Raw genomic sequence first — 22,937 nt, forward strand, 5'->3', positions numbered from 1 at the left:
TCAGTGCCCACCAACAAACAAGGTCCCCACACCTGTTGTCGGCCTGGATCTGGCCCTGACCTTTTTCACTGGTCTGCCCTGCGGTTGGTTGCCTGCAGCTTGTCCTAGTAGTCAAGAACCTGCATGATGCCTGCCCTGATTCCTATCACCAGCCCCTACCACCATACATGCATTTGCAGCTAGGCCATGCTGTTCCATGACTACATGCCAACAACCAGGGCTCCAGAAGCTGCTCATGCTCCTGCAATTGGCTCTGACTCCTCTTGGTCCCAGTTCTCACCACTGTGTGTGTGTATGCAGTCAGCCAAGTGTATGCACACCACTGGTTCTGGCCACCACTGCCACCTTCCCCAGTCCCTAGCTGCTGGACCTGGAGGTGCTCTTGCTAGAACCCCACCATCAGCCTTAGTAGCCAATGTGAAACCCCCATAACTCTTGCCAAGGACCATGCAGTTTTCAATGTCACAGACCCCAGCTGCCTGAGCTGATGAGACACAATGCCCCCCCAAGACCTGGAGCACTCACACACACCCCTGCACTTGGCACTCTGTAATATTAGACTAGGCTGGAGTCACAAAATGTTCCAGCATTCCCCAACTCACAGATAAAGAAGTCAGCCCATAAAGTCTGGAAAAGGAGATGTTTTCTTAAAATGTGCAGACACCTACCCAAGGTTACAGGGATCACAAAGAATCAGAAAAACATGACACCACCAAAGGAACACAGTAAATTTCCAGTAATTGACCCTAAGGAAATGATGATCCATGAATTGCCTGACAAAGAATGCAAAACAATTGTTCTAAAGGTTCTCAGAGAGCCACAAGAGAACACAGGTAAGCAATTTAAAGAAATCAAGGAAACAATACAAAAAAATGAGAAGTTCAACAAAGAGATAGAAAATATAAAAATAACCAAACAGGAATCTTGGAGCTCAAAAATATAATGACTGGCTGAAGGATTCAATAGAAAGCTTCAACATCAGACTCAACCAAACAAGAGAAAGAATCAATGAGTGTGAAGGCACCCAATTTGAAAATATCTAAGTTAGAGTAACATTAAAAAACAAAAAAAAAGAAAAGAAAATGAAGAAAACCTACAGGACTTATGAGACACCATTAAGATAAACAATCTATGAATTATGGGAGTTATAGAAGGAGAAGAGAAGAAGATAGGGACAGAAAGTTTGCTTAAAAAAATAATGGCTGAAAATTTCCCAGATCAGGGGCAAGATTTGTATATTTGAGATTATGGGGCTCACAGGTCACCATATTAAAGTCAAAGAGTTCTTATCCAAACACATTATAATAAAAGTAGCAAGAATTAAGAAGTTTGCCACTCATAAAAGATCCTCTAAGGCTATCAGTGAATTTCTCATCAGAAATATTATAGGCCAGGCGAGAGTGGGAAGATATATTCAATGTGCTGAAAGAAAAAAAAAATTCAACCAAGAATACTTTATCTGGCAAAGTTGTCCATCAGAAATGAAGGAGAAGTAAAGGCTTTCCCAGACAAACAAAAGCTGAGGGAGTTCATCACCACTAGATCTGCCTCACAAGAAATACTGAAAAGAATTCTTCAAGCTAAAATGAAAGCATTCTAATTAATAACATGAAAATGTATGAAACTATAAGGCACACTGCTAAAAGTAACTATATAGGCAAATTCAGAAAACTCCAATGCTGTAATATGATGGTATGTTAATCACAATTCTAGTACAAAAGTTAAAGGACAGGGCTTCCCTGGTGGTGCAGTGGTTGAGAGTCCGCCTACCGATGCAGGGGACACGAGTTCGTGCCCCCGTATGGGAAGATCCCACATGCCTCGGAGCAGCTAGGCCCGTGAGCCATGGCCGCTGAGCCTGTGCATCTGGACCCTGTGCTCCACAATGGGAGAGGCCACAACAGTGAGAGGCCCGCGTACGACCAAAAAAAAAAAAAAAATTAAAGGACAAAAGTATTAAAAATAACCATAATGGATATATTATATAAAAAGATGGAAATTGTGACATCTAAAACATAAAATGGGGAGGAGTAAAAGGGTAGAGCTTTGTATGCTATTGAAGTTAAGCTGGCATTAGCTTAAAATAGACTGTTATATCTATAAGATGTTTTATGTAAGCCTTATTGTAACCATAAAGTAAAAACCCACAGTTGTTACACAAATCATAAAGAGAAGGGAATTAAAATCACTATGGAAAATGATTAATTCACAAAGACAGCAAGAGATGAAGAAAGGAGCAAAGGAATTACAAAACAGCCAGGAAACAATTCTTAAGATGGTATTAAGAAATGGATAAATTCCTAGAAATATACAATCTATCAAGACAGAATCATGAAGAAATATAAAATCTGAACAGATTGATAATAAGTAAAGATATTTAATCAGTAATCAAAAACTTCCCAACAAAGAAAAGCCCAGAACCCGTGGCTTCATGGGTGAATATTTAAAGAAGCATTAATACCAATCCTTCTCAAACTCTTCCCAAAAATTGAAGAGAAAAGAACACTCTCAAATTCATTTTACAAGGCCAGCATTACCTGACACCAAAGCTAGATAAGGACATGAAAGAAAAGAAAACTACAGGTCAATATCCCAGAAAAATATAGATGCAAAAATTCTCAACAAAATACTAGCAAACTGAATGCAACTACACATTAAAAGGTTTATACACCAGGATCAAATAGGATTTATTTCAGGGATGAAAGGATAGTTCAACATCTGCAAATCAATAAATATTATAAACCATATTAATAGAATGAAAGATAAAAATCATGATTATTTCAATAGATACAGAAAAAATATTTGACAGAATTCAACATCCTTTCATAATAAAAACTCTTAACAAAGAAAGCATAGAAAGAGTACCTTAACAAAATAAAAGTCATATATGATAAGCCCATAGCTAACATCATACTTAATGGTGAAAAGTTGAAAGATCAGGAACAAAATAAAGGTGCCCACTTTCACCGCTCCTATTGAACCAAGTATTGGAAGTCCTACCTAGAGCAATTGGCAAGAAGAAGTAGTAACAGGCACCCAAATCAGAAAGGGAAAAGTAAAAAATGTCTCTGTTTTCAGATTATATGCTTTCATATATAGAAAATCCTAAAGACTCCACCAAAAAACTATTAGAACTAATAAATGAATCAGTAAAGTTTCAGGATATAAAATCACCATACCAAAATCGGTTGAGTTTCCATATACTAACAATGAACTCTCTGAAAAATATTTTTTTAAAAATTTACAATAGCTTAAGAAACAATAAAATGCTTAATAATAAACTTAACCGAGAAAGTGAAAGACCTGTACACCAAAAACTGTAAGATATTGATGAAAGAAATAAATAGAAAAATATACCGTGCTTAGGGATTGGAAGAATTAGTATTGTTAAAATGTCCCTCCACCAAGGAAATCTACAGATTTAATGCAATTCCTAGAAAAATACCCATGATATTTTCACAGAACTAAGACAAATAATCCTAAAAATTTGTATGGAACCACAAAAGACCCCCAAACCAAAACAATCTTGAGAAAGAAAACCAAAGCTGGAGAAACCACACTTCCTGATTTCAAACTACATTACAAAGTATTGTAATTAAAACAGTATGATACTGGCATAAAAACAAATACATACAACAATGGAACAGAATCAAGAGCCCAGAAATAAACCCATATACTTAGAGTCAATTAATATTTGTCAAAGGAGCCAGAAATACTCAATGAAGAAAAATAGTCTCAATAAATGGTTTTGGAAAAACTTAATACTCACATGCAAAAGAATGAAATTGGACCCCAATCTTATGCCACTCACAAAAATTAATTCAAAATGGATAAAAGACTTAAACTGGTCATAGCATTGATATTTTTAGATATGGCACAAAAAGCACAGGCAATGAATGCAAAAATAAACATCAAACTAAAAAGTTTCTGGACAACAAAAGAAACAATCAACAATATGAAAAGACAGCCTACATAATGGGAGAAAATATTTGTAAATAATATACCTGATAAGGAGTTAATATTCAAAATATATAAGGAACTCATACAATTTAATAACAATAATAACAATCTGATTTAAAAAGGAGTAAAAGACCTGAATGACATTTCTTCAAAGAAGACCAACAGATACATGAAAAGATGCTCAACATCAGAGAAATCAATCAATCTGGGAAATGCAAATCAAAAGGACAATGAGATATCACTTCACACCTGTTAGAATGGCTATTATCAAAAAGACAAGTGATAACAAGTGTGCAAGGATGTAGAGAAAAGGGAACCTTCACAAACTGTGGGGAGAGAGGGATATAAATTGGTATAGCCACTATGAAAAACAGTATAGAGGTTCCTCAAAAAAATTAAAAAACAGGACTACCATATGATCCAGCAATGCCACTTTGGGTATATATCCAAAGGAAGTGAAATCACCACCTCAAAGAGATATCTGTATACCCATGTACATTTCAGCATCATTATACATCATTATTATATATTAATATACAGTAGCCAATGCATGGAAACAACTTAAGTGTTCACTGATGGATGAATGAATGAAGAAAAGATATAAATAAAATATATTTTTTATATAAAATTTTATGAATTTTATGAATTTATATGAAGTACAATATTTTTCAGCACCAAACTGAAAGCCAGTATCTTAGATTTGAGTTCTAAAGCTCTTTAAAATTTTTTTCAGTAAAGTAAAATAAAAATTAATTGAACTAGATTATCTACTACATAAAGATGGAAAGTGGGTCCTCAACTTGCATGAAAATCAAAGGAACAAGAAAATATGAAATAAGAAAAGCACCGAGTAACTCCAGGTTATATGCCAAATGTATAGCACTTACATAAATATCTCCAAACTTTGGTGGAACATTCATGAGGTTAAGGTCCAATTCAGCAACTTGATTTATTCGGTCCCTTAAATCATAGAACTGAATTGAGTTTAAGCCTAAGATATTCATATGTTAAATTATGATGTTTCTCATAAGTTGCAGGAAAATTATAGCCAGTCACACTGTCAGAACAAGCTTTCCAGTTTGGTCAATCTACTCAGGTAATCAAATTCCAGTTTCTGGTGAGCATAGAATTAGAATTGGATGTACTTTCTTGATAGTATTTCTTTATTAAATATTCATGAAAATAACTGGTATTTGTTATAAGAATCTTAATAGTTGGTTGTGGATCAATTGTGGTATTTTACCCTCTAATCATTTTACTCTCTTATTAAATAATAAAAATACTAAACTTTATACATGCATGTAGAAAATTTGTGTTTATAAAATCTATCACTTACTAATTGCCTCGTATAGCCTCATAGGATAGCAGTTTTAGATACATTATCTCATATAATCCTTGGCATATTATATATTCAGAGTTGAGACAAGCAATTTTAAGGAATTTAGCCAAGGTTACCTGGCTAATAAGCAAAATCACAACAATTTGAACTTACTTGCAAAGTTTGCAGTCTTTCCCCTATATCTTTTTTTTTAAACATCTTTATTGAAGTATAATTGTTTTACAATGGTGTGTTAGTTTCTGCTGTATAACAAAGTGAATCAGCTATACGTATACATATATCCCCATATCTCCTCCCTCTTGCGTCTCCCTCCCACCGTCCCTATCCCCCCGCTCTAGGTGGTCACAAAGCACCAAACTGATCTCCCTGTGTTATGCGGCTGTTTCCCACTAGCTATCTATTTTACTTTGGAGAGTGCATATATGTCCATGCCACTCTCTCACTTCGTCCCAGCTTACCCTTCCCCCTCCACATGTGCTCAAGTCCTTCTCTATGTCTACATCTTTATTCCTGTCCTGCCCCTAAGTTCTTCAGAAACTTTTTTTTTTTTTTTTTAGATTCCATACATATGTGTTAGCATACGGTATTTGTTTTTCTCTTTCTGACTTACTTCACTCTATATAACACTCTCTAGGTCCATCCACCTCACTACAAAAAACTCAATTTCATTTCTTTCTATGGCTGAGTAATATTCTATTGTATATATGTGCCACATCTTCTTTATCCACTCATCAGTCAATGGACACTTATGTTGCTTCTCTCTCCTGGCTATCATAAATAGTGCCTCAAAGAACATTGTGGTACATGACTCTTTTTGAATTATGGTTTTCTCAGGGTATATGCCCAGTAGTGGGATTGTTGGGTCATATGGTAGTTCTACTTTTAGTATTCTAAGGAACCTCCATACTGTTCTCCATAGTGGCTGTATCAATTTACATTCCCACCAACAGTGCAAGAGGTTTCCCTTTTCTCCACACCCTCTCCAGCATTTATTGTTTGTAGATTTTTTTTTTTTTTTTTTTTTTTTTTTTTGCGGAACGCGGGCCTCTCACTGTTGTAGCCTCTCCCGTTGCGGAACACAGGCTCCGGACGCGCAGGCTCAGCGGCCATGGCTCACGGGCCCAAACGCTCCGCGGCATGTGGGATCTTCCCGGACCGGGGCACGAACCCGTGTCCCCTGTATCGGCAGGTGGACTCTCAACCACTGCGCCACCAGGGAAGCCCTGTAGATTTTTTGATGATGGCCATTCTGTCTGGTGTGAGGTGATACCTCATTGTAGTTTTGATTTGCATTTCTCTAATGATTAGTGATGTTGAGCATCCTTTCATGTGTTTGTTGGCAATCTGTATATCTTCTTTGGAAAAATGTTTATTTAGGTCTTCTGCCCATTTTTGGATTGGATTGTTTGTTTTTTTGATATTGAGCTGCATGAGCTGGTTGCATATTTTGGAGATTAATCCTTTGTCAGTTGCTTCATTTGCAAATATTTTCTCCCATTATGAGGGTTTTCTTCTCATCTTGTTTATATTTTCCTTCACTGTGCAGAAGCTTTTAAGTTTCATTAGGTACCATTTGTTTATTTTTATTTCCATTTATGTAGGAGGTGGGTCAAAAAGGATCTTGCTGTAAGTTATGTCACAGAGTGTTCTGCCTATGTTTTCCTCTAAGAGTTTTATTGTGTCTGGCCTTACAATTAGATCTTTAATTCATTTGAAGTTTATTTTTGTGTATGTTGTTAGGGAGTGTTCTAATTTCATTATTTTATATGTAGCTGTCCAGTTTTCCCAACACCGCTTATTGAAGAGGCTGTCTTTTCTCCGTTGTTTATTCTTGCCCCCTTTATCAAAGATAAGGTGACTATATGTGTGCGGGTTGATCTCTGGGCTTCCTATCCTGTTCCATTGATCTATATTTCTGTTTTTGTGCCAGTAGCATACTGTCTTGATTACTGTAGCTTTGTAGTATATTTTGAAGTCAGGGAACCTGATGCCTCCAGTTCCGTTTTTCTTTCTCAAGATTTCTTTGGCTATTCAGGGTCTTCTATGTTTCCATATAAATTGTGAAATTTTTGTTCTAGTTCTGTGAAAAATGTCAGTGGTGCTTCGATAAGGATTGAATTGAATCAGTAGATTATTTTGGGTAGTGTAGTCATTTTCACAGTGTTCCTTCTTCCAATCCAAGAACATGGTATATCTCTTCATCTGTTTGTATGATCTTTAGTTTCTGTCATCAGTGTCTTATAGTTTTCTTCATACAGGTCTTTTGTCTCCTTAAGTAGGTTTATTCTTAGGTATTTTATTCTTTTTGTTGCAGTGGTAAATGGGAGTGTCTCCTTAATTTCTATTTCACATTTTTCATCATTAGTGTATAGGAATGCCAGATATTTCTGTGCATTAATTTTGTATCCTGCTACATTACCAAATTCATTGATTAGCTCTAGTAGTTTTCCAGTAGCATCTTTAGGATTCTCTATGTATAGTACCAGGTCATCTGCAAACAGTGACAGTTTTATTTCTTCCCTTCATATTTGGATTCCTTTTATTTCTTTTTCTTCTCTGATTGTTGTGACTAAAGCTTCCAAAACTATGTTGAATAATAGTGATGAGAGTGGGCAACCTTGTCTTGTTTCTGATGTTAGTGGAAATAGCTTCACTTTTTCACCATTGAGGATGATGTTGGCTGTGGGTTTGTCATATATGTCCTTTATTATGTTGAGTTAAGTTCCCTCTATACCTACTTTTCGGAGAGTTTCTTTCATAAATGGGTGTTGAATTTTGTCAAATGCTTTTTCTGCATCTACTGAGATTATCATATGGTTTTTATCCTTCAATATGTTAATATGGTATATCACTTTGATTGACTTGTGTATACTGAAGAATCCTTGCATTCCTGGGATAAATCCCACTTCATCATGGTGTATGATCCTTTTCATGTGCTGTTGGATTTGGTTTGCTAGTATTTTGTTGAGGATTTTTGCATCTATATTCATCAGTGATATTGACCTATAGTTTTCTCTTTTTGTGTTATCTTTGTCTGGTTTTGTATCAGGGTGCTGGTGGCCTCCTAGAATGAGCTTGGATGTGTTCCTCCCTCTGCTGTATTTTGGAACAGTTTGAGAAGGATAGGTGTTAACTCTTCTCTAAATGTTTCATAGAATTCACCTCTGAAGCCATCTGTTTCTGGGCTTTTATTTGTTGGAAGATTCATAATCACAGTTTCAATTTCAGTGCTTCTGATTGGTCTGTTCATATTTTCTCTTTCTTCCTGGTTCAGTCTCGGAAGGTTGTGCTTTTCTAATAATTTGTCCACTTCTTCCAGGTTGTCCATTTTTGGGCCTATCTTTGCTTGTAGTAATCTCTCATGATACTATGTATTCCTGCAGTGTCAGTTGCTACTTCTCCTTTTTCATTTCTAATTCTATTGATTTGAGTTTTTCCCTTTTTTCTTGATGAGTCTGGTTAATGGTTTATCAATTTTGTTTATCTTCTCAAAGAACCAGCTTTTAGTTTTATTGATCTTTGTTATTGTTTCCTTCATATCTTTTCATTTATTTCTAATCAGTTCTTTATGATTTCTTTCCTTCTGTTAACTTTGGGGGTTTTTTGTTCTTCTTTCTCTAATTGCTTTGATGTAAGATTAGGTTGTTCATTTGAGATGTTTTCGTTTCCTGAGTTAGGATTGTATTGCTATAAACTTCTCTCTTAAAACTGCTTTTGCTGCATCCCATAAGTTTTGGGTCGTAGTGTTTTCATTGTCATTTGTTTCCAGGTATTTTTTTTATTTCCTCTTTGATTTCTTCGGTGATTTCTTGATTATTTAGTAGTGTATTATTTAGCCTCCATGTGCTTGTACTTCTTACAGATATTTTCCTATAATTAATATCTAGCCTCATAGTGTGGTGGTCTGAAAAGATATTTGATATGGTTTCAGTTTTCTTAAATTTACCAAGGCTTGATTTGTGAACCAAGATATGATCTATCCTGGAGAATATTCCATGATCACTTGAGAAGAAAGTGTATTCTGTTGTTTTTGGTTGGAATGTCCTATAAATACCAGTTAAGTCCATCTTGTTTAATGTATCATTTAAAGCTTGTGTTTCCTTATTTATTTTCATTTTGGATGATCTGTCCATTGCTGAAAGTGGGGTGTTAATTCCCCTACTATGACTCTGTTACTGTCAATTTCCCCTTTTATTGCTGTTAGAATTTGCCTTATATATTGAGGTGCTCCTATGTTGAGTGCATTAATATTTACAATTGTTATATCTTCTTCTTGGTTTCATCCCCTGATCATTATGTAGTGTCCTTCTTTGTCTCTTATAACATTCTTTATATTAAAGTCTATTTTGTCTGATATGAGAATTGCTACTCCAGCTTTCTTTTGATTTCCTTTTGCATGAAATATCTTTTTCCATCCCCTTACTTTCAGTCTGTATGTTTCCCTAGGTATGAAATGGGTCTCTTGTAGACAGCATACATACAGGTCTTGTTTTTGTATCCATTCAGCCAGTCTATGTCTTTTGATTGGAGCGTTTAATCTATTTACATTTAAGGTAATGATCAATATGTATGTTCCTATTACCATTTTCTTAATTGTTTTGGGTTTGTTATTGCAGGTCCACTCCTTCTCTTGTGTTTCCTGCCTAGAGAAGTTCCTTTACTGTTTGCTGTAAAGCTGGTTTGGTGGTGCTGAATTCTCTTAACTTTTGCTTTTCTGTAAAGTTTTAATTTCTCCATCGAACCTGAATCAGATCCTTACTGGGTAGAGTAATCTTAATTGTAGGTTTTTCCCTTTCATCACTTTAAATATGTCCTGCCACACCCTTCTGGCTTGCAGAATTTCTTCTGAGAATTCAGCTGTTAACCATATAGGGATTCCCTCGTATGTTATTTGTTGCTTTTCCCTTGCTGCTTTTAATATTTTTTTCTTTCAATTTAATTTTTGATAGTTTAATATGTGTCTTGCCATGTTTCTCCATGGATTTATCTTGTATGGGACTCTTTGTGCTTCCTGGACTTGATTGACTATTTCCTTTCCCATATTAGGGATGTTTTCAACTATAATCTCTTCAACTATTTTCTCAGTCCCTTTCTTTTTCAATTCTTCTTCTGGGACCCCTATAATTCGAAGATTGGTGCATTAAATGTTGTCCCAAAGGTCTCTGAGACTGTTCTCAAGTCTTTTCCTTCTTTTTTCTTTATTCTGCTCTGTTGTAGTTATTTCCACTATTTTATCTTACAGGTCACTTATCCATTCTTCTGCCTCAGTTATTCTGCTATTAATTCTTTCTAGAGTACTTTTACTTTCATCTATTGTGTTGTTCATCATTTTTTGTTTGCTCTTTAGTTCTTCTAGGTCCCTGTTAAACATTTCTTGTATTTTCTTCCTTCTATATCTAAGATTTTGGATCATCTTTACTATCATTATTCTGAATTCTTTGTCAGGTAGGCTGCCTATTTCCTCCTCATTTGTTTGGTCTGGTGGTTTTTTACCTTGCTCCTTCATCTGCTGTGTATTTCTCTGTCTTCTCATTCTGCTTAAGTTACTGCATTTGGGGTCTCCTTTTCACAGGCTTCAGGTTCGTAGTTCTCATTGTTTTTGGTGTCTGCCCCCAGTGGCTAAGGTTGGTTCAGTGGGTTGTGTAGACTCCTGGTAGAGAGGACTGATGCCTGTGTTCTGGTGGATGAGGCTGGATCTTGTCTTCTGGTGGGCAGGACCATGTCTGGTGCTGTGCTTTGGGGTGTCTGTGAATTTATTATGATTTTAGGCAGCCTCTCTGCTAATGGGTGGGGTTGTGTTCCTGTCTTGCTAGTTGTTTGGCATGAGTTGTGCAGCCATGTAGCTTGTTGGTCGTTGAGTGGAGCTGGGTCTTAGTGTTGATATGGAGATCTCTGGGAGTGTTTTCACCATTTGATATTATGTGGGGCCTGGAGGTCTCTGGTGAACCAATGTTTTGAACTTGGCTTTCCCACCTAAGGGGCTCAGGCCTGACACCCGGCCGGAGCACCAAGACTCTGTCAGCCAATTGGCTGCTAGTGCTTGAGGGTCTCCTGCAGATGGGAGGTGACTGTGGCTCACTGCAGGGACAAGGACACTGGCAGCAGAAGTTCTGGGAAGTACTACTTGTCGTGAGCCCTCCCAGTGTCTGCCATTATCCCCACCAAAGAGCCGGGTAAGCTCCCCCTATATCTTAATGTCAATTCTTAGTCTTTTTTTATGAATGTAAACTCTGGTCCCTTAATTGGACTTTAGTTTTTCCAGAACATGTGTGTATCTCTTACAGCACATCATCTAAAGAAAACCAGTAGCAATTTATTTTCTGTTAATTGTTACCCTCTTCTTATTTAATTAAATTTCTTAGGCTCTCTCTCCAGTTTCAAGAGGCACAATAAAAAAGAATAAACGAAATACCTCCAGATTTTATTAATTTATCTTATTTAATTATGCTTCATAATTTCCTAAAACCCAGATATAGAATATAGATATAAATGTTATCAGGACAGTTAATTTTTTTCAAGAAAGTATAACTGCTTTAACAAAGAAAAATCTAATTTCTTTGTTTCACAAGGAACTACTCCTAAGATAAATACCTCTAGATTACCCAACACCCTAGGCTTCTTATGGTCACACTTAAAAGTCTCTAGCATAGGATTTGTCACATTATTGTGGAATGTTATATATTACTTCATTTTAGTCAAATTTTTCTTAATTCAAATTGGTCTCTTGAGAAAACCCCTTGTTATCTCATTTACTGCAGGGCTTTGAGGACAAGCTTAACATTTCACTAATTGATTATACAAATAATTGCACACTTCACTTTTACTGTTTCCTTATATTATATTCCTGACATATCAATGACTCAGAGATTTTGTTTGTTTCATAAACTATAGATGTGGAGTCAACAGTTTTAGAGTGTGCTAATAGTTTATGGGTTTTTTTGTTTGTTTTTGTTTCAGTCTGTTCCCAGTATTCTAGAGGAGTATTTGCCATTTTTGGACTCTATGATAAGAGGTCAGTACATACCTTGACCTCATTCTGCAGCGCCTTACACATCTCCCTCATCACACCAAGTTTCCCTACTGAGGGAGAGAGCCAGTTTGTGCTGCAGCTAAGGCCTTCCTTACGAGGAGCACTCTTGAGTCTGCTGGATCACTATGAATGGAACTGTTTTGTCTTCCTGTATGACACAGACAGGGGTAAGTCGCAATTCCACATCTACATAAGTAAAACTCTAATTTGCTATCTGAAATGACTTTGTATCACTTGTGTGAGCAAAATATTTTGATCCCTAATGTGGCTAAAATCAGAAAATGGTCAATGTGTATTCTCAGTGTTTTTATCTTGACTCTGGGGAAAAATTTTTAATTAAATGAACTTCAAATTCACAAGGTTACTTGAGCAAACCATGCTCTTTAGTTGAAATTAAAATAGATAATTTTTTTTAATTTCCATGATGATATTTCAGGTGCAGTCATAAAATATGTATGTCCTTTACCTCAAATGCAAATTATTTCATGATTTGGAAGATTTTTAAATAGTATCAGGTTGAGGCATAGCATTGAGTTTGAAATATAAAATGTTAAATGAGTAATTGAAGGGTCATGATAATGAGAATAAAGATTTGGTGGTAAGCCTTCTGCTTGCTGGCAACCTTTCACTTTATCTTTACCTATCAGTCTTTAAAGATTAATAAGTGGTATGATCCATGTGTTGGAGAAACAAGGTGGATAACTAACACTAAATTATTGGCAATCCATACAGTTCTGTACAATGTTGATATACTTTGACTTTCGGTTGGAGACATAACTTAAGGAATTCCAATTTTTGTTCAGTTCTGCTTTTTATTTAGTGACCAGAATATAGCAACATATTATGTTTCAAAATAAACATCAGGGAATCACCTGTGGGGTTTTGTTTTCAGTTCTTTTTCCTTAAAGTGTAAGATTTAGGAGCAGACAAGAAGTTATAGTAAAAGTTCAAACAGGCAACATTTCAAGAACATGCTTAGTAAAATTCTACCTGTGAAGTGAGTAAAACAATAAATATAAAAACAATAAACAAAATAAATCATTTGAAGATATAATTATCTTCAAAATCCAAATATTCAGAATCCTATATTGAGACAAAAACTTATTAAATGAATTCATATTTCTCATTTATATTTACATATTTAATTAGATGGAAATGTAAGTCATATAAGATTTCACACCAATGATAGTCCTTTGTTTATATTGGCATTCTTGGTAAATTTTCCATTTGGAAACAAGCTCAGAAAATTTAATATCATCAGTGTATTTTCTTCATGGTTGTAGCATACTCTAATTCTCATTTTGAAATTTGGGAGCCTATCTATATCTCATGGTATCATTTTCCAATAGCTAACAATCCAAAGCATCCTAGAGAATGTATTACAGATTAGAGAGATTATCACTCTCCTCACTTCTAACTTTTGGAAATATTCTTAAGCTAGGGGACACTGAGAATTGAATCATAATGCAAATTAAAACAACAATGAGATACTACTACATGTCTATTAGAATGGAAAAAATTTAGATCACTGACAACATCAAATGGTGGTTAGGAAGTGGAGTAACAGGAACTTTCATTCATTGTTGGGGGGAATGTAAAATGGTACAGCCACTTTGTAAGACAATTTGGCGGTTTCTTACAAAACTAGATTTTCTCTTACTATATGATCCAGCAATCATGCTCCTTGGTGTTTTCACCCAAACCACACAGAAACCTTCACACAGATGTTTATAACAGCTTTATTCATAATAGTCAAAACTTAGAAGCAACCAAGATGTCCTTCAGTAGGTGAAGGGATGATTAAACAGTGATACATTTAGACAATTCAGAACTGAAAAGAAATGAGCTATCAAGACATAAAAAGACATGGAGGAAACTTAAATGCATATAACTAAGTGAAAGAAGACATTCTGAAAAGGATACAATACTGCATTATTCCAACCATATGACATTCTGGGAAAGGACAAACTATGAGACAATAAAAAGATCAGTGGTTTCCAGGAGTGAAGGGGAAGAAGGGATCAATAGGTGGAGCACAGAGGATTTTTAGGGCAGTGAAAGAGTTCTGTGTAATATTATAATGGTGGATGCATGTCACTATACATTTTTCCAAACCCATAGAATGTATAAAACCAAGGATGAACCCTAGTGTAAACTAGGACTTTGGGTAATAACATACCAATGTAAGTTCATCAATTATATAATATGAGTGTCAAGTGAAAAAAAAATTCCACTTCAATAAAATTGATTTTAAGTGCTTAAAAAATTGAATCATAATGTCAAGAAATATATACTGGAATATGGATGAGATGGTTCTTCCTGTGGCTTGTTATGACACAGCTTAGTTTGCCACTTTGAGCAGAAGATCCTTATCTTATGGCATCTTGGTCTCATTGAAATACCAGTGGGACCTGTCTCACTTTCCTCTGCCCTTGTGCAAACCAGTCTCTGGCAAGGAGAGGATTCTAGGCATTCATGCATCAGTCTCCCCACCAAACAGGGATTAAAATTAATGATTTGCTTTTGCACCAGTTTGTACTTTTTAGGATCCTCACTCCTGCATAACAAGTCAGATGATCCAAACTTGGTCCACCTCCCATTACTTTTTACCATGGGATCTCTCTAGTATAAGCAGACAATACTTGGTTATTTAGAGATTCTTTCTCCTGGTTAAATTTCTGCCTTCAAAGGCTTAAACTCATCATGATACCAGCACTATTTCTTCTAATAAGGCATCCTGTAACTTTTAATCTACCTATTAACTTGCTGCACAAAAGCCTGCTTTCTCCTGTCATCACCCTAGAATTTAACTGGTTACTTTTAACCAGTTGATGTAAATCACTCTCTAGTATTTCTTAGTTCTCTCCAATACTTACTTTGGGATGAATAGCTAGTCCTTTGAATTGCCTTCTATTATAGTAATTCGATCCAACTTCAAAGTATACACCTTTAGGGACTTCCCTGGTGGTCCAGTGATAAAGAATCCACCTTCCAATGCAGGGGATGTGGGTTGATCCCTGGTCGGATAACTAAGATCCCACCTGCTGCGGGGCAACTAAGTCCACGTGCCACAACTACTGAGCTCTCATTCTTCAACTAGAGAGCCCACTGCAAACTACAGAGCCCATGCTCTCTGGAGCCCACATGCCACAACTAGAGAAGAGAAAACCCACATGCCACAATGAAGAGCCCACGTCACAAAAAAGATCCTGCCTGCCTCAACAAAGATCCTGTGTGCCATAGTTAAGACCCGATGCAGACAAATAAATAAATTTTTTAAAAATCACAGAGTATACACCTTTATTCCAAGTGGTAATTGCATGAATGAAAAATAACATGTCAGGAAAATGGCTGTTTCTTATGTTCAGATGGCTCACTTTGCCATGATACTACCATTTTTCTCAATATTCTGGGTCTTACATAAGTACTTGCAAAAGACGAGAATAATTTTCCCTCTTTGAAATTATTGTGCTCATTTTATGAATTTAGGATCACAAGCCCAATTTACCTCCTCTTAGATACAGTTTTTAAAATTATGTATCACTATCACCAACTGAGGTGTGAACCACAGTTATGAAAGTATGATTAACTTCTGTCATAAATATAGTTGTCTAAGAGTCATCCATATTTTCACATCATGAATAATTAAAAGAACACACATCAACATTAAAGATCAGAATATTTAAATATAATGCAAAAATGAAGTGTAAAGAAATAAGATAGTATGATACATTTTAGTACTTTTCTCTAATTCTCTACTGTGATCATGAACTGCTCATCTAAACATTTTTCCTATTCTAAGTAGCTGCCTTAATATGACCCTGAATTTCTCTATGAACTTGAGTGGAACCTGACTTTCTGATGCCTCATAAATTCTTATTTTGGAATAAATTATTTCATTGATCCACTCAATTATTTCTGAAATTGTAATCACTATAGTGATACAGTGATATCTTAAGATACAAGAGCTTCACTCTATTATAACTTTAAGTAGTGTTTTAAAATGTTGAATTGCAATCAATAAAAGGAATCATACTTTATTTCCTCTGATATAAAACCTGTGTTCTAGTCCTGGTCTGCTGTTGATGAGCTGTGTGAACCTGTCTATATTTTTGTCCACACCTGAAGAAAGGAAGGAAGGAAGGAAGAAGAAGGAAGGAAGGAAGGGAGGGAGGGAGGGTGGAAGGGAGAGAGAGAGGGAGAGAGGGAGGGAGAGACAGAGAAAGAAAGAAAGAAAGAAAGAAAGAAAGAAAGAAAGAAAGAAAGAAAGAAAGAAAGAAAGAAAGAAAGGAAGGAAGGAAGGAAGGAAGGAAGGAAGGAAGGAAGGAAGGAAGGAAGGAAGAAAGGAAGAGAAAGAAAGGAAGGAAGAAAGAAAGAGAAAGAAAGGGGACGCAGGGGCAGGAGGAAGGAAAGTTGAACTGCACTTTCTTTAAGGCTCATTCAAACTATCTTTAAGGTTTCTTGATATTTTATATTCCAAATATTCTATTCCTTCCCTGGAAATTGTGGGTGGAAAACAAAAGTAGTAGGTGGCATCAGTGATCTCTTTACCAGCAGATGACTTCCTGCTTCTGTGCGTTTGACTGACTCTCAAAGAAGAAAAAAAAGTGTTCATTTATTTATTCTTTCAATGTATCCATTTATCCATTTAACATTTAATAAAACTTTGTTCAGTTTTCATCAGGTACTTTGATAAATATTAATAATGCAATAATGAGCAAGCTACTACTGAAAATAAATTAACTCTCTTGCTATGACTTCATTAGAAAATAGTGCACAACACTCTACTTGACAACTGGAAACTTGTCTTTGATGCATAGCTTGATGTTTTTACAATTTTAATTTGGAACACAACTATTTTCCAAAAAGATCATTGCCTTTTTGGGAAAAACAATTATAAAACATCATTTAAACACAAACTTTGATAAGATTTTTGTGTTAATAAATATGATACTCTTGAATGATTTAAAATGTGACTTATGTATCTACCTGAGAAACTGAATTTTAAATTTTGCTTAACTTTAATTGATTAATTTAAATAACTACATTTGCCTAAAAACTACTGTATTGGACAACATAGCATATCTAACCACAGAGCTCATCTGCAATATTTCACTTTGAGTGAAATGTCCAAATCTCTTCTTGATTTATATTTTACTATGTAAGAAAAGAACTTAGAGAACATCCTGCACATAATCCTTTATATAGTAATTTTCATACTGCATTTTTTATACATTTACATATCTTTTCTTCCCTTAGAAATGTAAGTCCTTCTCCAGTTATTGTTGTATCTTTTTATATTTATACCTTTCATGTTTAGCATAGTAACCCCTGATAGGCATACTATCAGGGGTTACTATAAATATGAAATAAATGAATTAATCAAATGAAGTCATTGACAATAGTATCAAATAAATTTAGAGCTCTAATAACTAATCATGTAACATTTTTTATTAATGGCACCATATTTTAATGAACCAAATAGTTCATAGAGTAGTCAAAATGAAAAATTCTCCTGTAAGAATGGTACTTGAATTGAATGCAATTTTATTATGATGAAGAAATATGGAGAAGGCTGAAAAATAACATTCTTAATTTAGACATATTAAATTAAATATTTAGAAATATTTAAATAATATTTTCAGTTATATAAAATCTTGAAATTTTTTTCAAATTTAATTAATATGTCATTTTCCTTGAGTGAAAAAGAGACATTAATTTAAATATTTATAAGTATGGTTGTTTTTCAATAAATCTTTTCAAAATAACATATTTTTTACCTGCGTCTGTTGCCCAGAATTTTAAGTATTTATGATGTGTTTAAGGCCATTTCTAACACCACTGATAACAAGGTGAATTTATGATCAAGGGAAAGATGAGACATAAACCTAACATTTTTTAAAATTCTAATGATCACTGTCGATATTTTTCAAAACTGTTATGATGACCAGCAACTTTGACCTCGTGTCTAATGTAAGCAATGGCTGACACTGACCTTATTTTACTTAATCCTGGTTCTCTTTAACATTTACTGCTCAGTGTTTTACCTACATTAGTGCTTTCCAGGCTAATGATGTTTCACAGGTTGCTAAATATCTTGTGTCCATTATCTTAATAAATATTATAACATTATGTAAATTGTTTCTAGGAGAGATATATTTGGCAAAGCATAGAGGATAAAACTTTACTTTGGCTAGTTTGGCTTGTTTCCTTTGGTCATTTTTTTTCTTTTTAGCACTATTTTTTACAAAAATACGTTCTACACATTGCACAACATATTTTGAGAAGTCTAGGAAACAATGCTGTGGATGGCATAATATGTATATGCTGCTATCCCATGCTAAAGCCAGTGCAAGTGATGAGGGGATGGAAAGAGGAGTGTGTTTGCATGGGGAGGGGAGAGATCTTCCTATTTTATTTCTGCTTTTTGGGTTTCAATGCATGCATACCTTTTATTTTAAAACTGCTTTAAATCCTTTTACAAAAAAGTTGAGATCTAAGTAATAGAAAAAGGAGTAAATGAAAAGGAAGAGGCATGAGACACCTTTCGATATCTCTTTTATTTCCCCAAAATTAAACCTGTATAAATCACTCCAGAAAACTCTCCTATCTTCCTTTTGGGTTCAGTTCCAATTCTCTTCTTTATTTTTTTCTCATACTGTTTCATTTTATTGCTCTTTCCCTCTTTCTCTGCCTTCCCTCAGAACCTAGAGAGAGAAGGCAAAGTGAATGATTTCAGGCACAATGGGAACCTTAACCTTTCTCTCATCCATTACCAGTTATGGACTCCTAGGATCCCTTTAAACTCAAGTTCATAATAATATAGAGGGATGACAGAGCAGATAACTCTAAGGAACAGAGCCTAATGACTTCAATTCACACCAAAGTAAAATTACTGATATCTGTTCCTTCTTTGAAATCCCTTTCAGATAGAGGTGGGATGGGGAAAATCAGGAGTAATTATACAACCTCTCAACTGGACTTGGAGTGCTTAGTGTCTACAGTGCTAATTACAAGCACCTGTTTTTCCTCATTCCCCCCATCTCCAATTCCTAATTACCACACATACTGATACTCTGCTAGCACACATCTACCATTAATTGTGCCACTTAAAGTGCTCTGGACCATTTTTCTTATTAAAAACAAAATTACAAACACAATAGCAAAACAGAGTTAATTGACATATCAGTTCAGGAGAAGTAAGAATCTTTCAGGTTCTAACTGGGTATTATCCAAGAAAGGATGAGTAATTTATCTTTAATTCTTTACAACATTAAGCCCTATTTTCAACTTATTTTCTAATCCTGAAAAAAAAATCTTTAAGTCTAAAACCCTCACCAGGATGAAGAAAAGTTCCCTTTTTGTAAACCTACTGTGACAACTTTCAGGTAACTGTTTATAGTGAACCCATTAGGATTTAGACTATATTTTATAGCTCATCCAAATTTATTTGCTTACTGACTTTTATTACATTTATGGTCAGTCTGACAATGCCAAATATTTATTTGTTGCCAGTTGCTAAGTGTGAGGAAAATACATTCCAACAGGAGGAAAACAACACTTAACTGTATCTTTCAAGTGTATCACTGTCTTCCTGCTGGATCCAGGCCAGTGGGAGAGCAAAGGAAAATACAGGTATAAAAATAACAGTGGAGCTTCCTATAGAGATTTTAACTTGTAATTGAGGAGGAAATAGTACAGTAGTCCCCCCTTATCCATGGAGAATATGTTTCAAGACACCCAGTGGATGCCTGAAACTATGGATAGTACTGAACACTTTATATGTTATGTTTTTACAGTGATAAAGTTTAATTTATAAATTAGACACAGGAAGAAATTAATAACAATAACTAATAATAAAATAGAAAATTATAAACATGTACTGATATTTACTCTAAAAATATCTTACTGTAAAAATTTAATGCCTTTTCTATCTTAACTGAGCACTTACCACACACTGTACCCATAACTTTTGCAGTTTGAGGTGCAACAGCAAAACTAGCATAAATTTCCATTTTCTTCTTCACACTTTCATGGATAGAAGATTCATTCTAACCATGGACCTTAGTGACCTCAGCATACTATTTTTTTTCTTTTCTTAGTAAGTCGAGAACTTTCACCTTTTTACTTAAAGGAAGCACTTTATGGCTTCTCTTTGGTATATCTGGATTGCCAGAATCACTACCCTTGTGCTTTGGGGCCAAAATGAAGTAAAATAAGTGTGACTTGAACACAAGCACTGCTATACCACAAAGGTTGATCTGATAACCAAGCTGGCTACTAAGTGACTAAGGTGCAGGATGGCTGGACAAAGGGAGGATTCACATCTCAGGCAGAATGGAGCAGGAACAGTGGGAGATTCATCACGCATCTCAGAAGGGCACACAATTTAAAACATAAATTGTTTATTTCTGCACTTTTCCACTTAATATTATTGGACCATGGTTGACCAAATGTTACTGAAACCATGGAGAGTGAAGCCTTGGATAACAGGGACTACTGTAATCAGGAAGAGGTAAGGCATTCTCTGCTCCCTTCATAGCATCTCCATTGGTTGTCACTGCAATGTTTATTCCCTGCCCTTATTATCCCAGATTCTACAGGCTGTTACCACAATGGACTAGGAAGGGGAACAGTGTACTAAGGGGTGAGTGGATGGGATGAAGGACTATTGGTGGGTGTTTTTACAAAGAGGGTTTGTGTCTAATCCTTTTTCCCTGGTGAGAGAAGGAAAAGAGAGGTGCACATCTCTCTGTCACCTCCCACTTTCCCTGGTCATAGAATGAAAGATTTGAGGACAAATGCTGAAAGTTGTATGCTGAAAGAGTCGTGAAATCTAACAAGGAGAATGAATCAGAACAGGACTGCCAAACAAGGCAGAGATTAGCAAAGAACAATGACATGAAGCTAAAACAAGGGTAGTCAAAGAAGAGAGCAGAGTAAGGAGCAGCAAAATAAGCAGTGGGTTGACAGGATGGAGAAATTCTGTGATGAAATACAGAAGCCTACAGTTGCTTTTGTGGTGCCATCAGCCTCTCAAACATTCATTTGAAAGGTTAAAGAGGCCTGAGTGTGATGGCAGAGAAAATAAGTTTGCACCTTCCATGAATATTTGGGTCAATTTAGTTGCCACTTAGTAGGCACTAGACACATATTGTTGACTGACTGACAGATCACCTGTCTGGATGTTCTTCCTTTCTCACTTCTTTCCCACCATCAGTGTTCAGTCTCTAAATAAAAAAAAACTAAGAACATATCTGGGGGGAAGAGATCAAGGTGGCAGAGTAGGAGGACACAGAACTCACCTCCCCAAAGAGCACATCAAAAATACACCTACCGGGCTTCCCTGGTGGCGCAGTGGTTGAGTCCGCCTGCCGATGCAGGGGACACGGGTTCGTGCTCTGGTCCAGGAAGATCCCACGTGGCACGGAGCAGCTGGTCCCGTGGGCCATGGCCGCTGAGCCTGTGTGTCGGAGCCTGTGCTCCACAATGGGAGAGGCCACAACAGTGAGAGGCCCACGTACCACAAAAATAAAATAAAATAAAAAAATACTCCTACGTATGGAACAATTCTCACTGCACCTAACCGGAGACGGGCAGAAAGACTTCTGTACAAACAAGGTTGTAGGAAAGATCCACACAGAATCCAGTGGGAAGGGAAGAGAAGCAATCAGGTTGGGACTTGTACCCCCAAGAAGGGACACAGAAGAGGAGAGATCCTCCCTGGGGAGTGAGTGGTTCCAGCCACATATTGGACTCCCAGACCCAGGGTCTGACATGGGGAACGAGTCTGTTTGGCTTGTTGGAGGGCCAGTGGGACTAGCAGGAGGGCTGTGGGGAGCCTAGACTCCACTCCTGAGGAGCACACACACACTTGTTTATTCCTGAAGCAGGGCAGAGAGGGCAGATTGAAACTGCACCAGGTCACTGGCCATTTTCCCGTGACAACCCCTGCATGTACTTCAGCCTAAGCCGGTTGCTTAGGACACAGCTCCCCATTGGGGTGAGGGCTGCTGCCGCTGAGGGGAGAGCTCAGCTGGAAGGGACAAAGGCAGCTTAGACCCTGAGCTGCATCTGAGCAGGGCAGGGGCAGCCATGATGGTGTTTACAGAGGCAGTGTATCAGAAGCATCCTGGGGTTCCAACTATGGTGGGACCACCATAGCCCATGTGCAGACCCAAGTGGACCACCCACACCAGCCCCTCTTGCCCAAGCACTGCTCCCCTCAGGGGTGAGGGTGCAGGTGCTAGAAGGTGGTAGAACACACACTTAAATGGAATGGAGCCAGCTCAGATTTAACCCTCAGGACCTATGTCTTAGCAACTTAGGACCCACTTGCACCTCAGATAGGGTAGTGAAGGCCACTGAGCTGAAGAGAAGCCCCAACTACATGTGACTCTGGCCTAGCCACTCCATCTCAAGCTCCACCTCCTTCCAAGGTGATAGCTACCAGCACTCTCTGGGGAAGGTCATGTCTTGTGTTCACATCAGATCCAGCTCTACCAACAAAGTCATTGGGCACATGCAGACTGTATACAGACACACCCACACAAAGACGCCCTCCTTCAAGACTGCAGTAGGTAACTGTTTCACCTAATTTCATACAGA

The 22,937-nt window shown here is 36.5% G+C and overlaps 1 protein-coding gene across 1 annotated transcript in view; it reads left to right on the plus strand.

Moving 5' to 3' along the window:
* The window catches only part of GRIA4 (glutamate ionotropic receptor AMPA type subunit 4), a 509,744-nt gene that overhangs the window by 156,753 nt on the left and 330,054 nt on the right, over positions 1-22,937 (plus strand). Inside the window, exon 4 of the mRNA XM_060157932.1 lies at positions 12,257-12,496. Coding sequence (XP_060013915.1) covers positions 12,257-12,496 — 240 coding nt within the window. The remainder of the gene's footprint in view (positions 1-12,256; positions 12,497-22,937) is intronic.

The sequence above is a fragment of the Lagenorhynchus albirostris genome, chromosome 9 (assembly GCF_949774975.1).
Source record: "Lagenorhynchus albirostris chromosome 9, mLagAlb1.1, whole genome shotgun sequence".
NCBI classification, from domain to species: Eukaryota; Metazoa; Chordata; class Mammalia; order Artiodactyla; family Delphinidae; genus Lagenorhynchus; species Lagenorhynchus albirostris.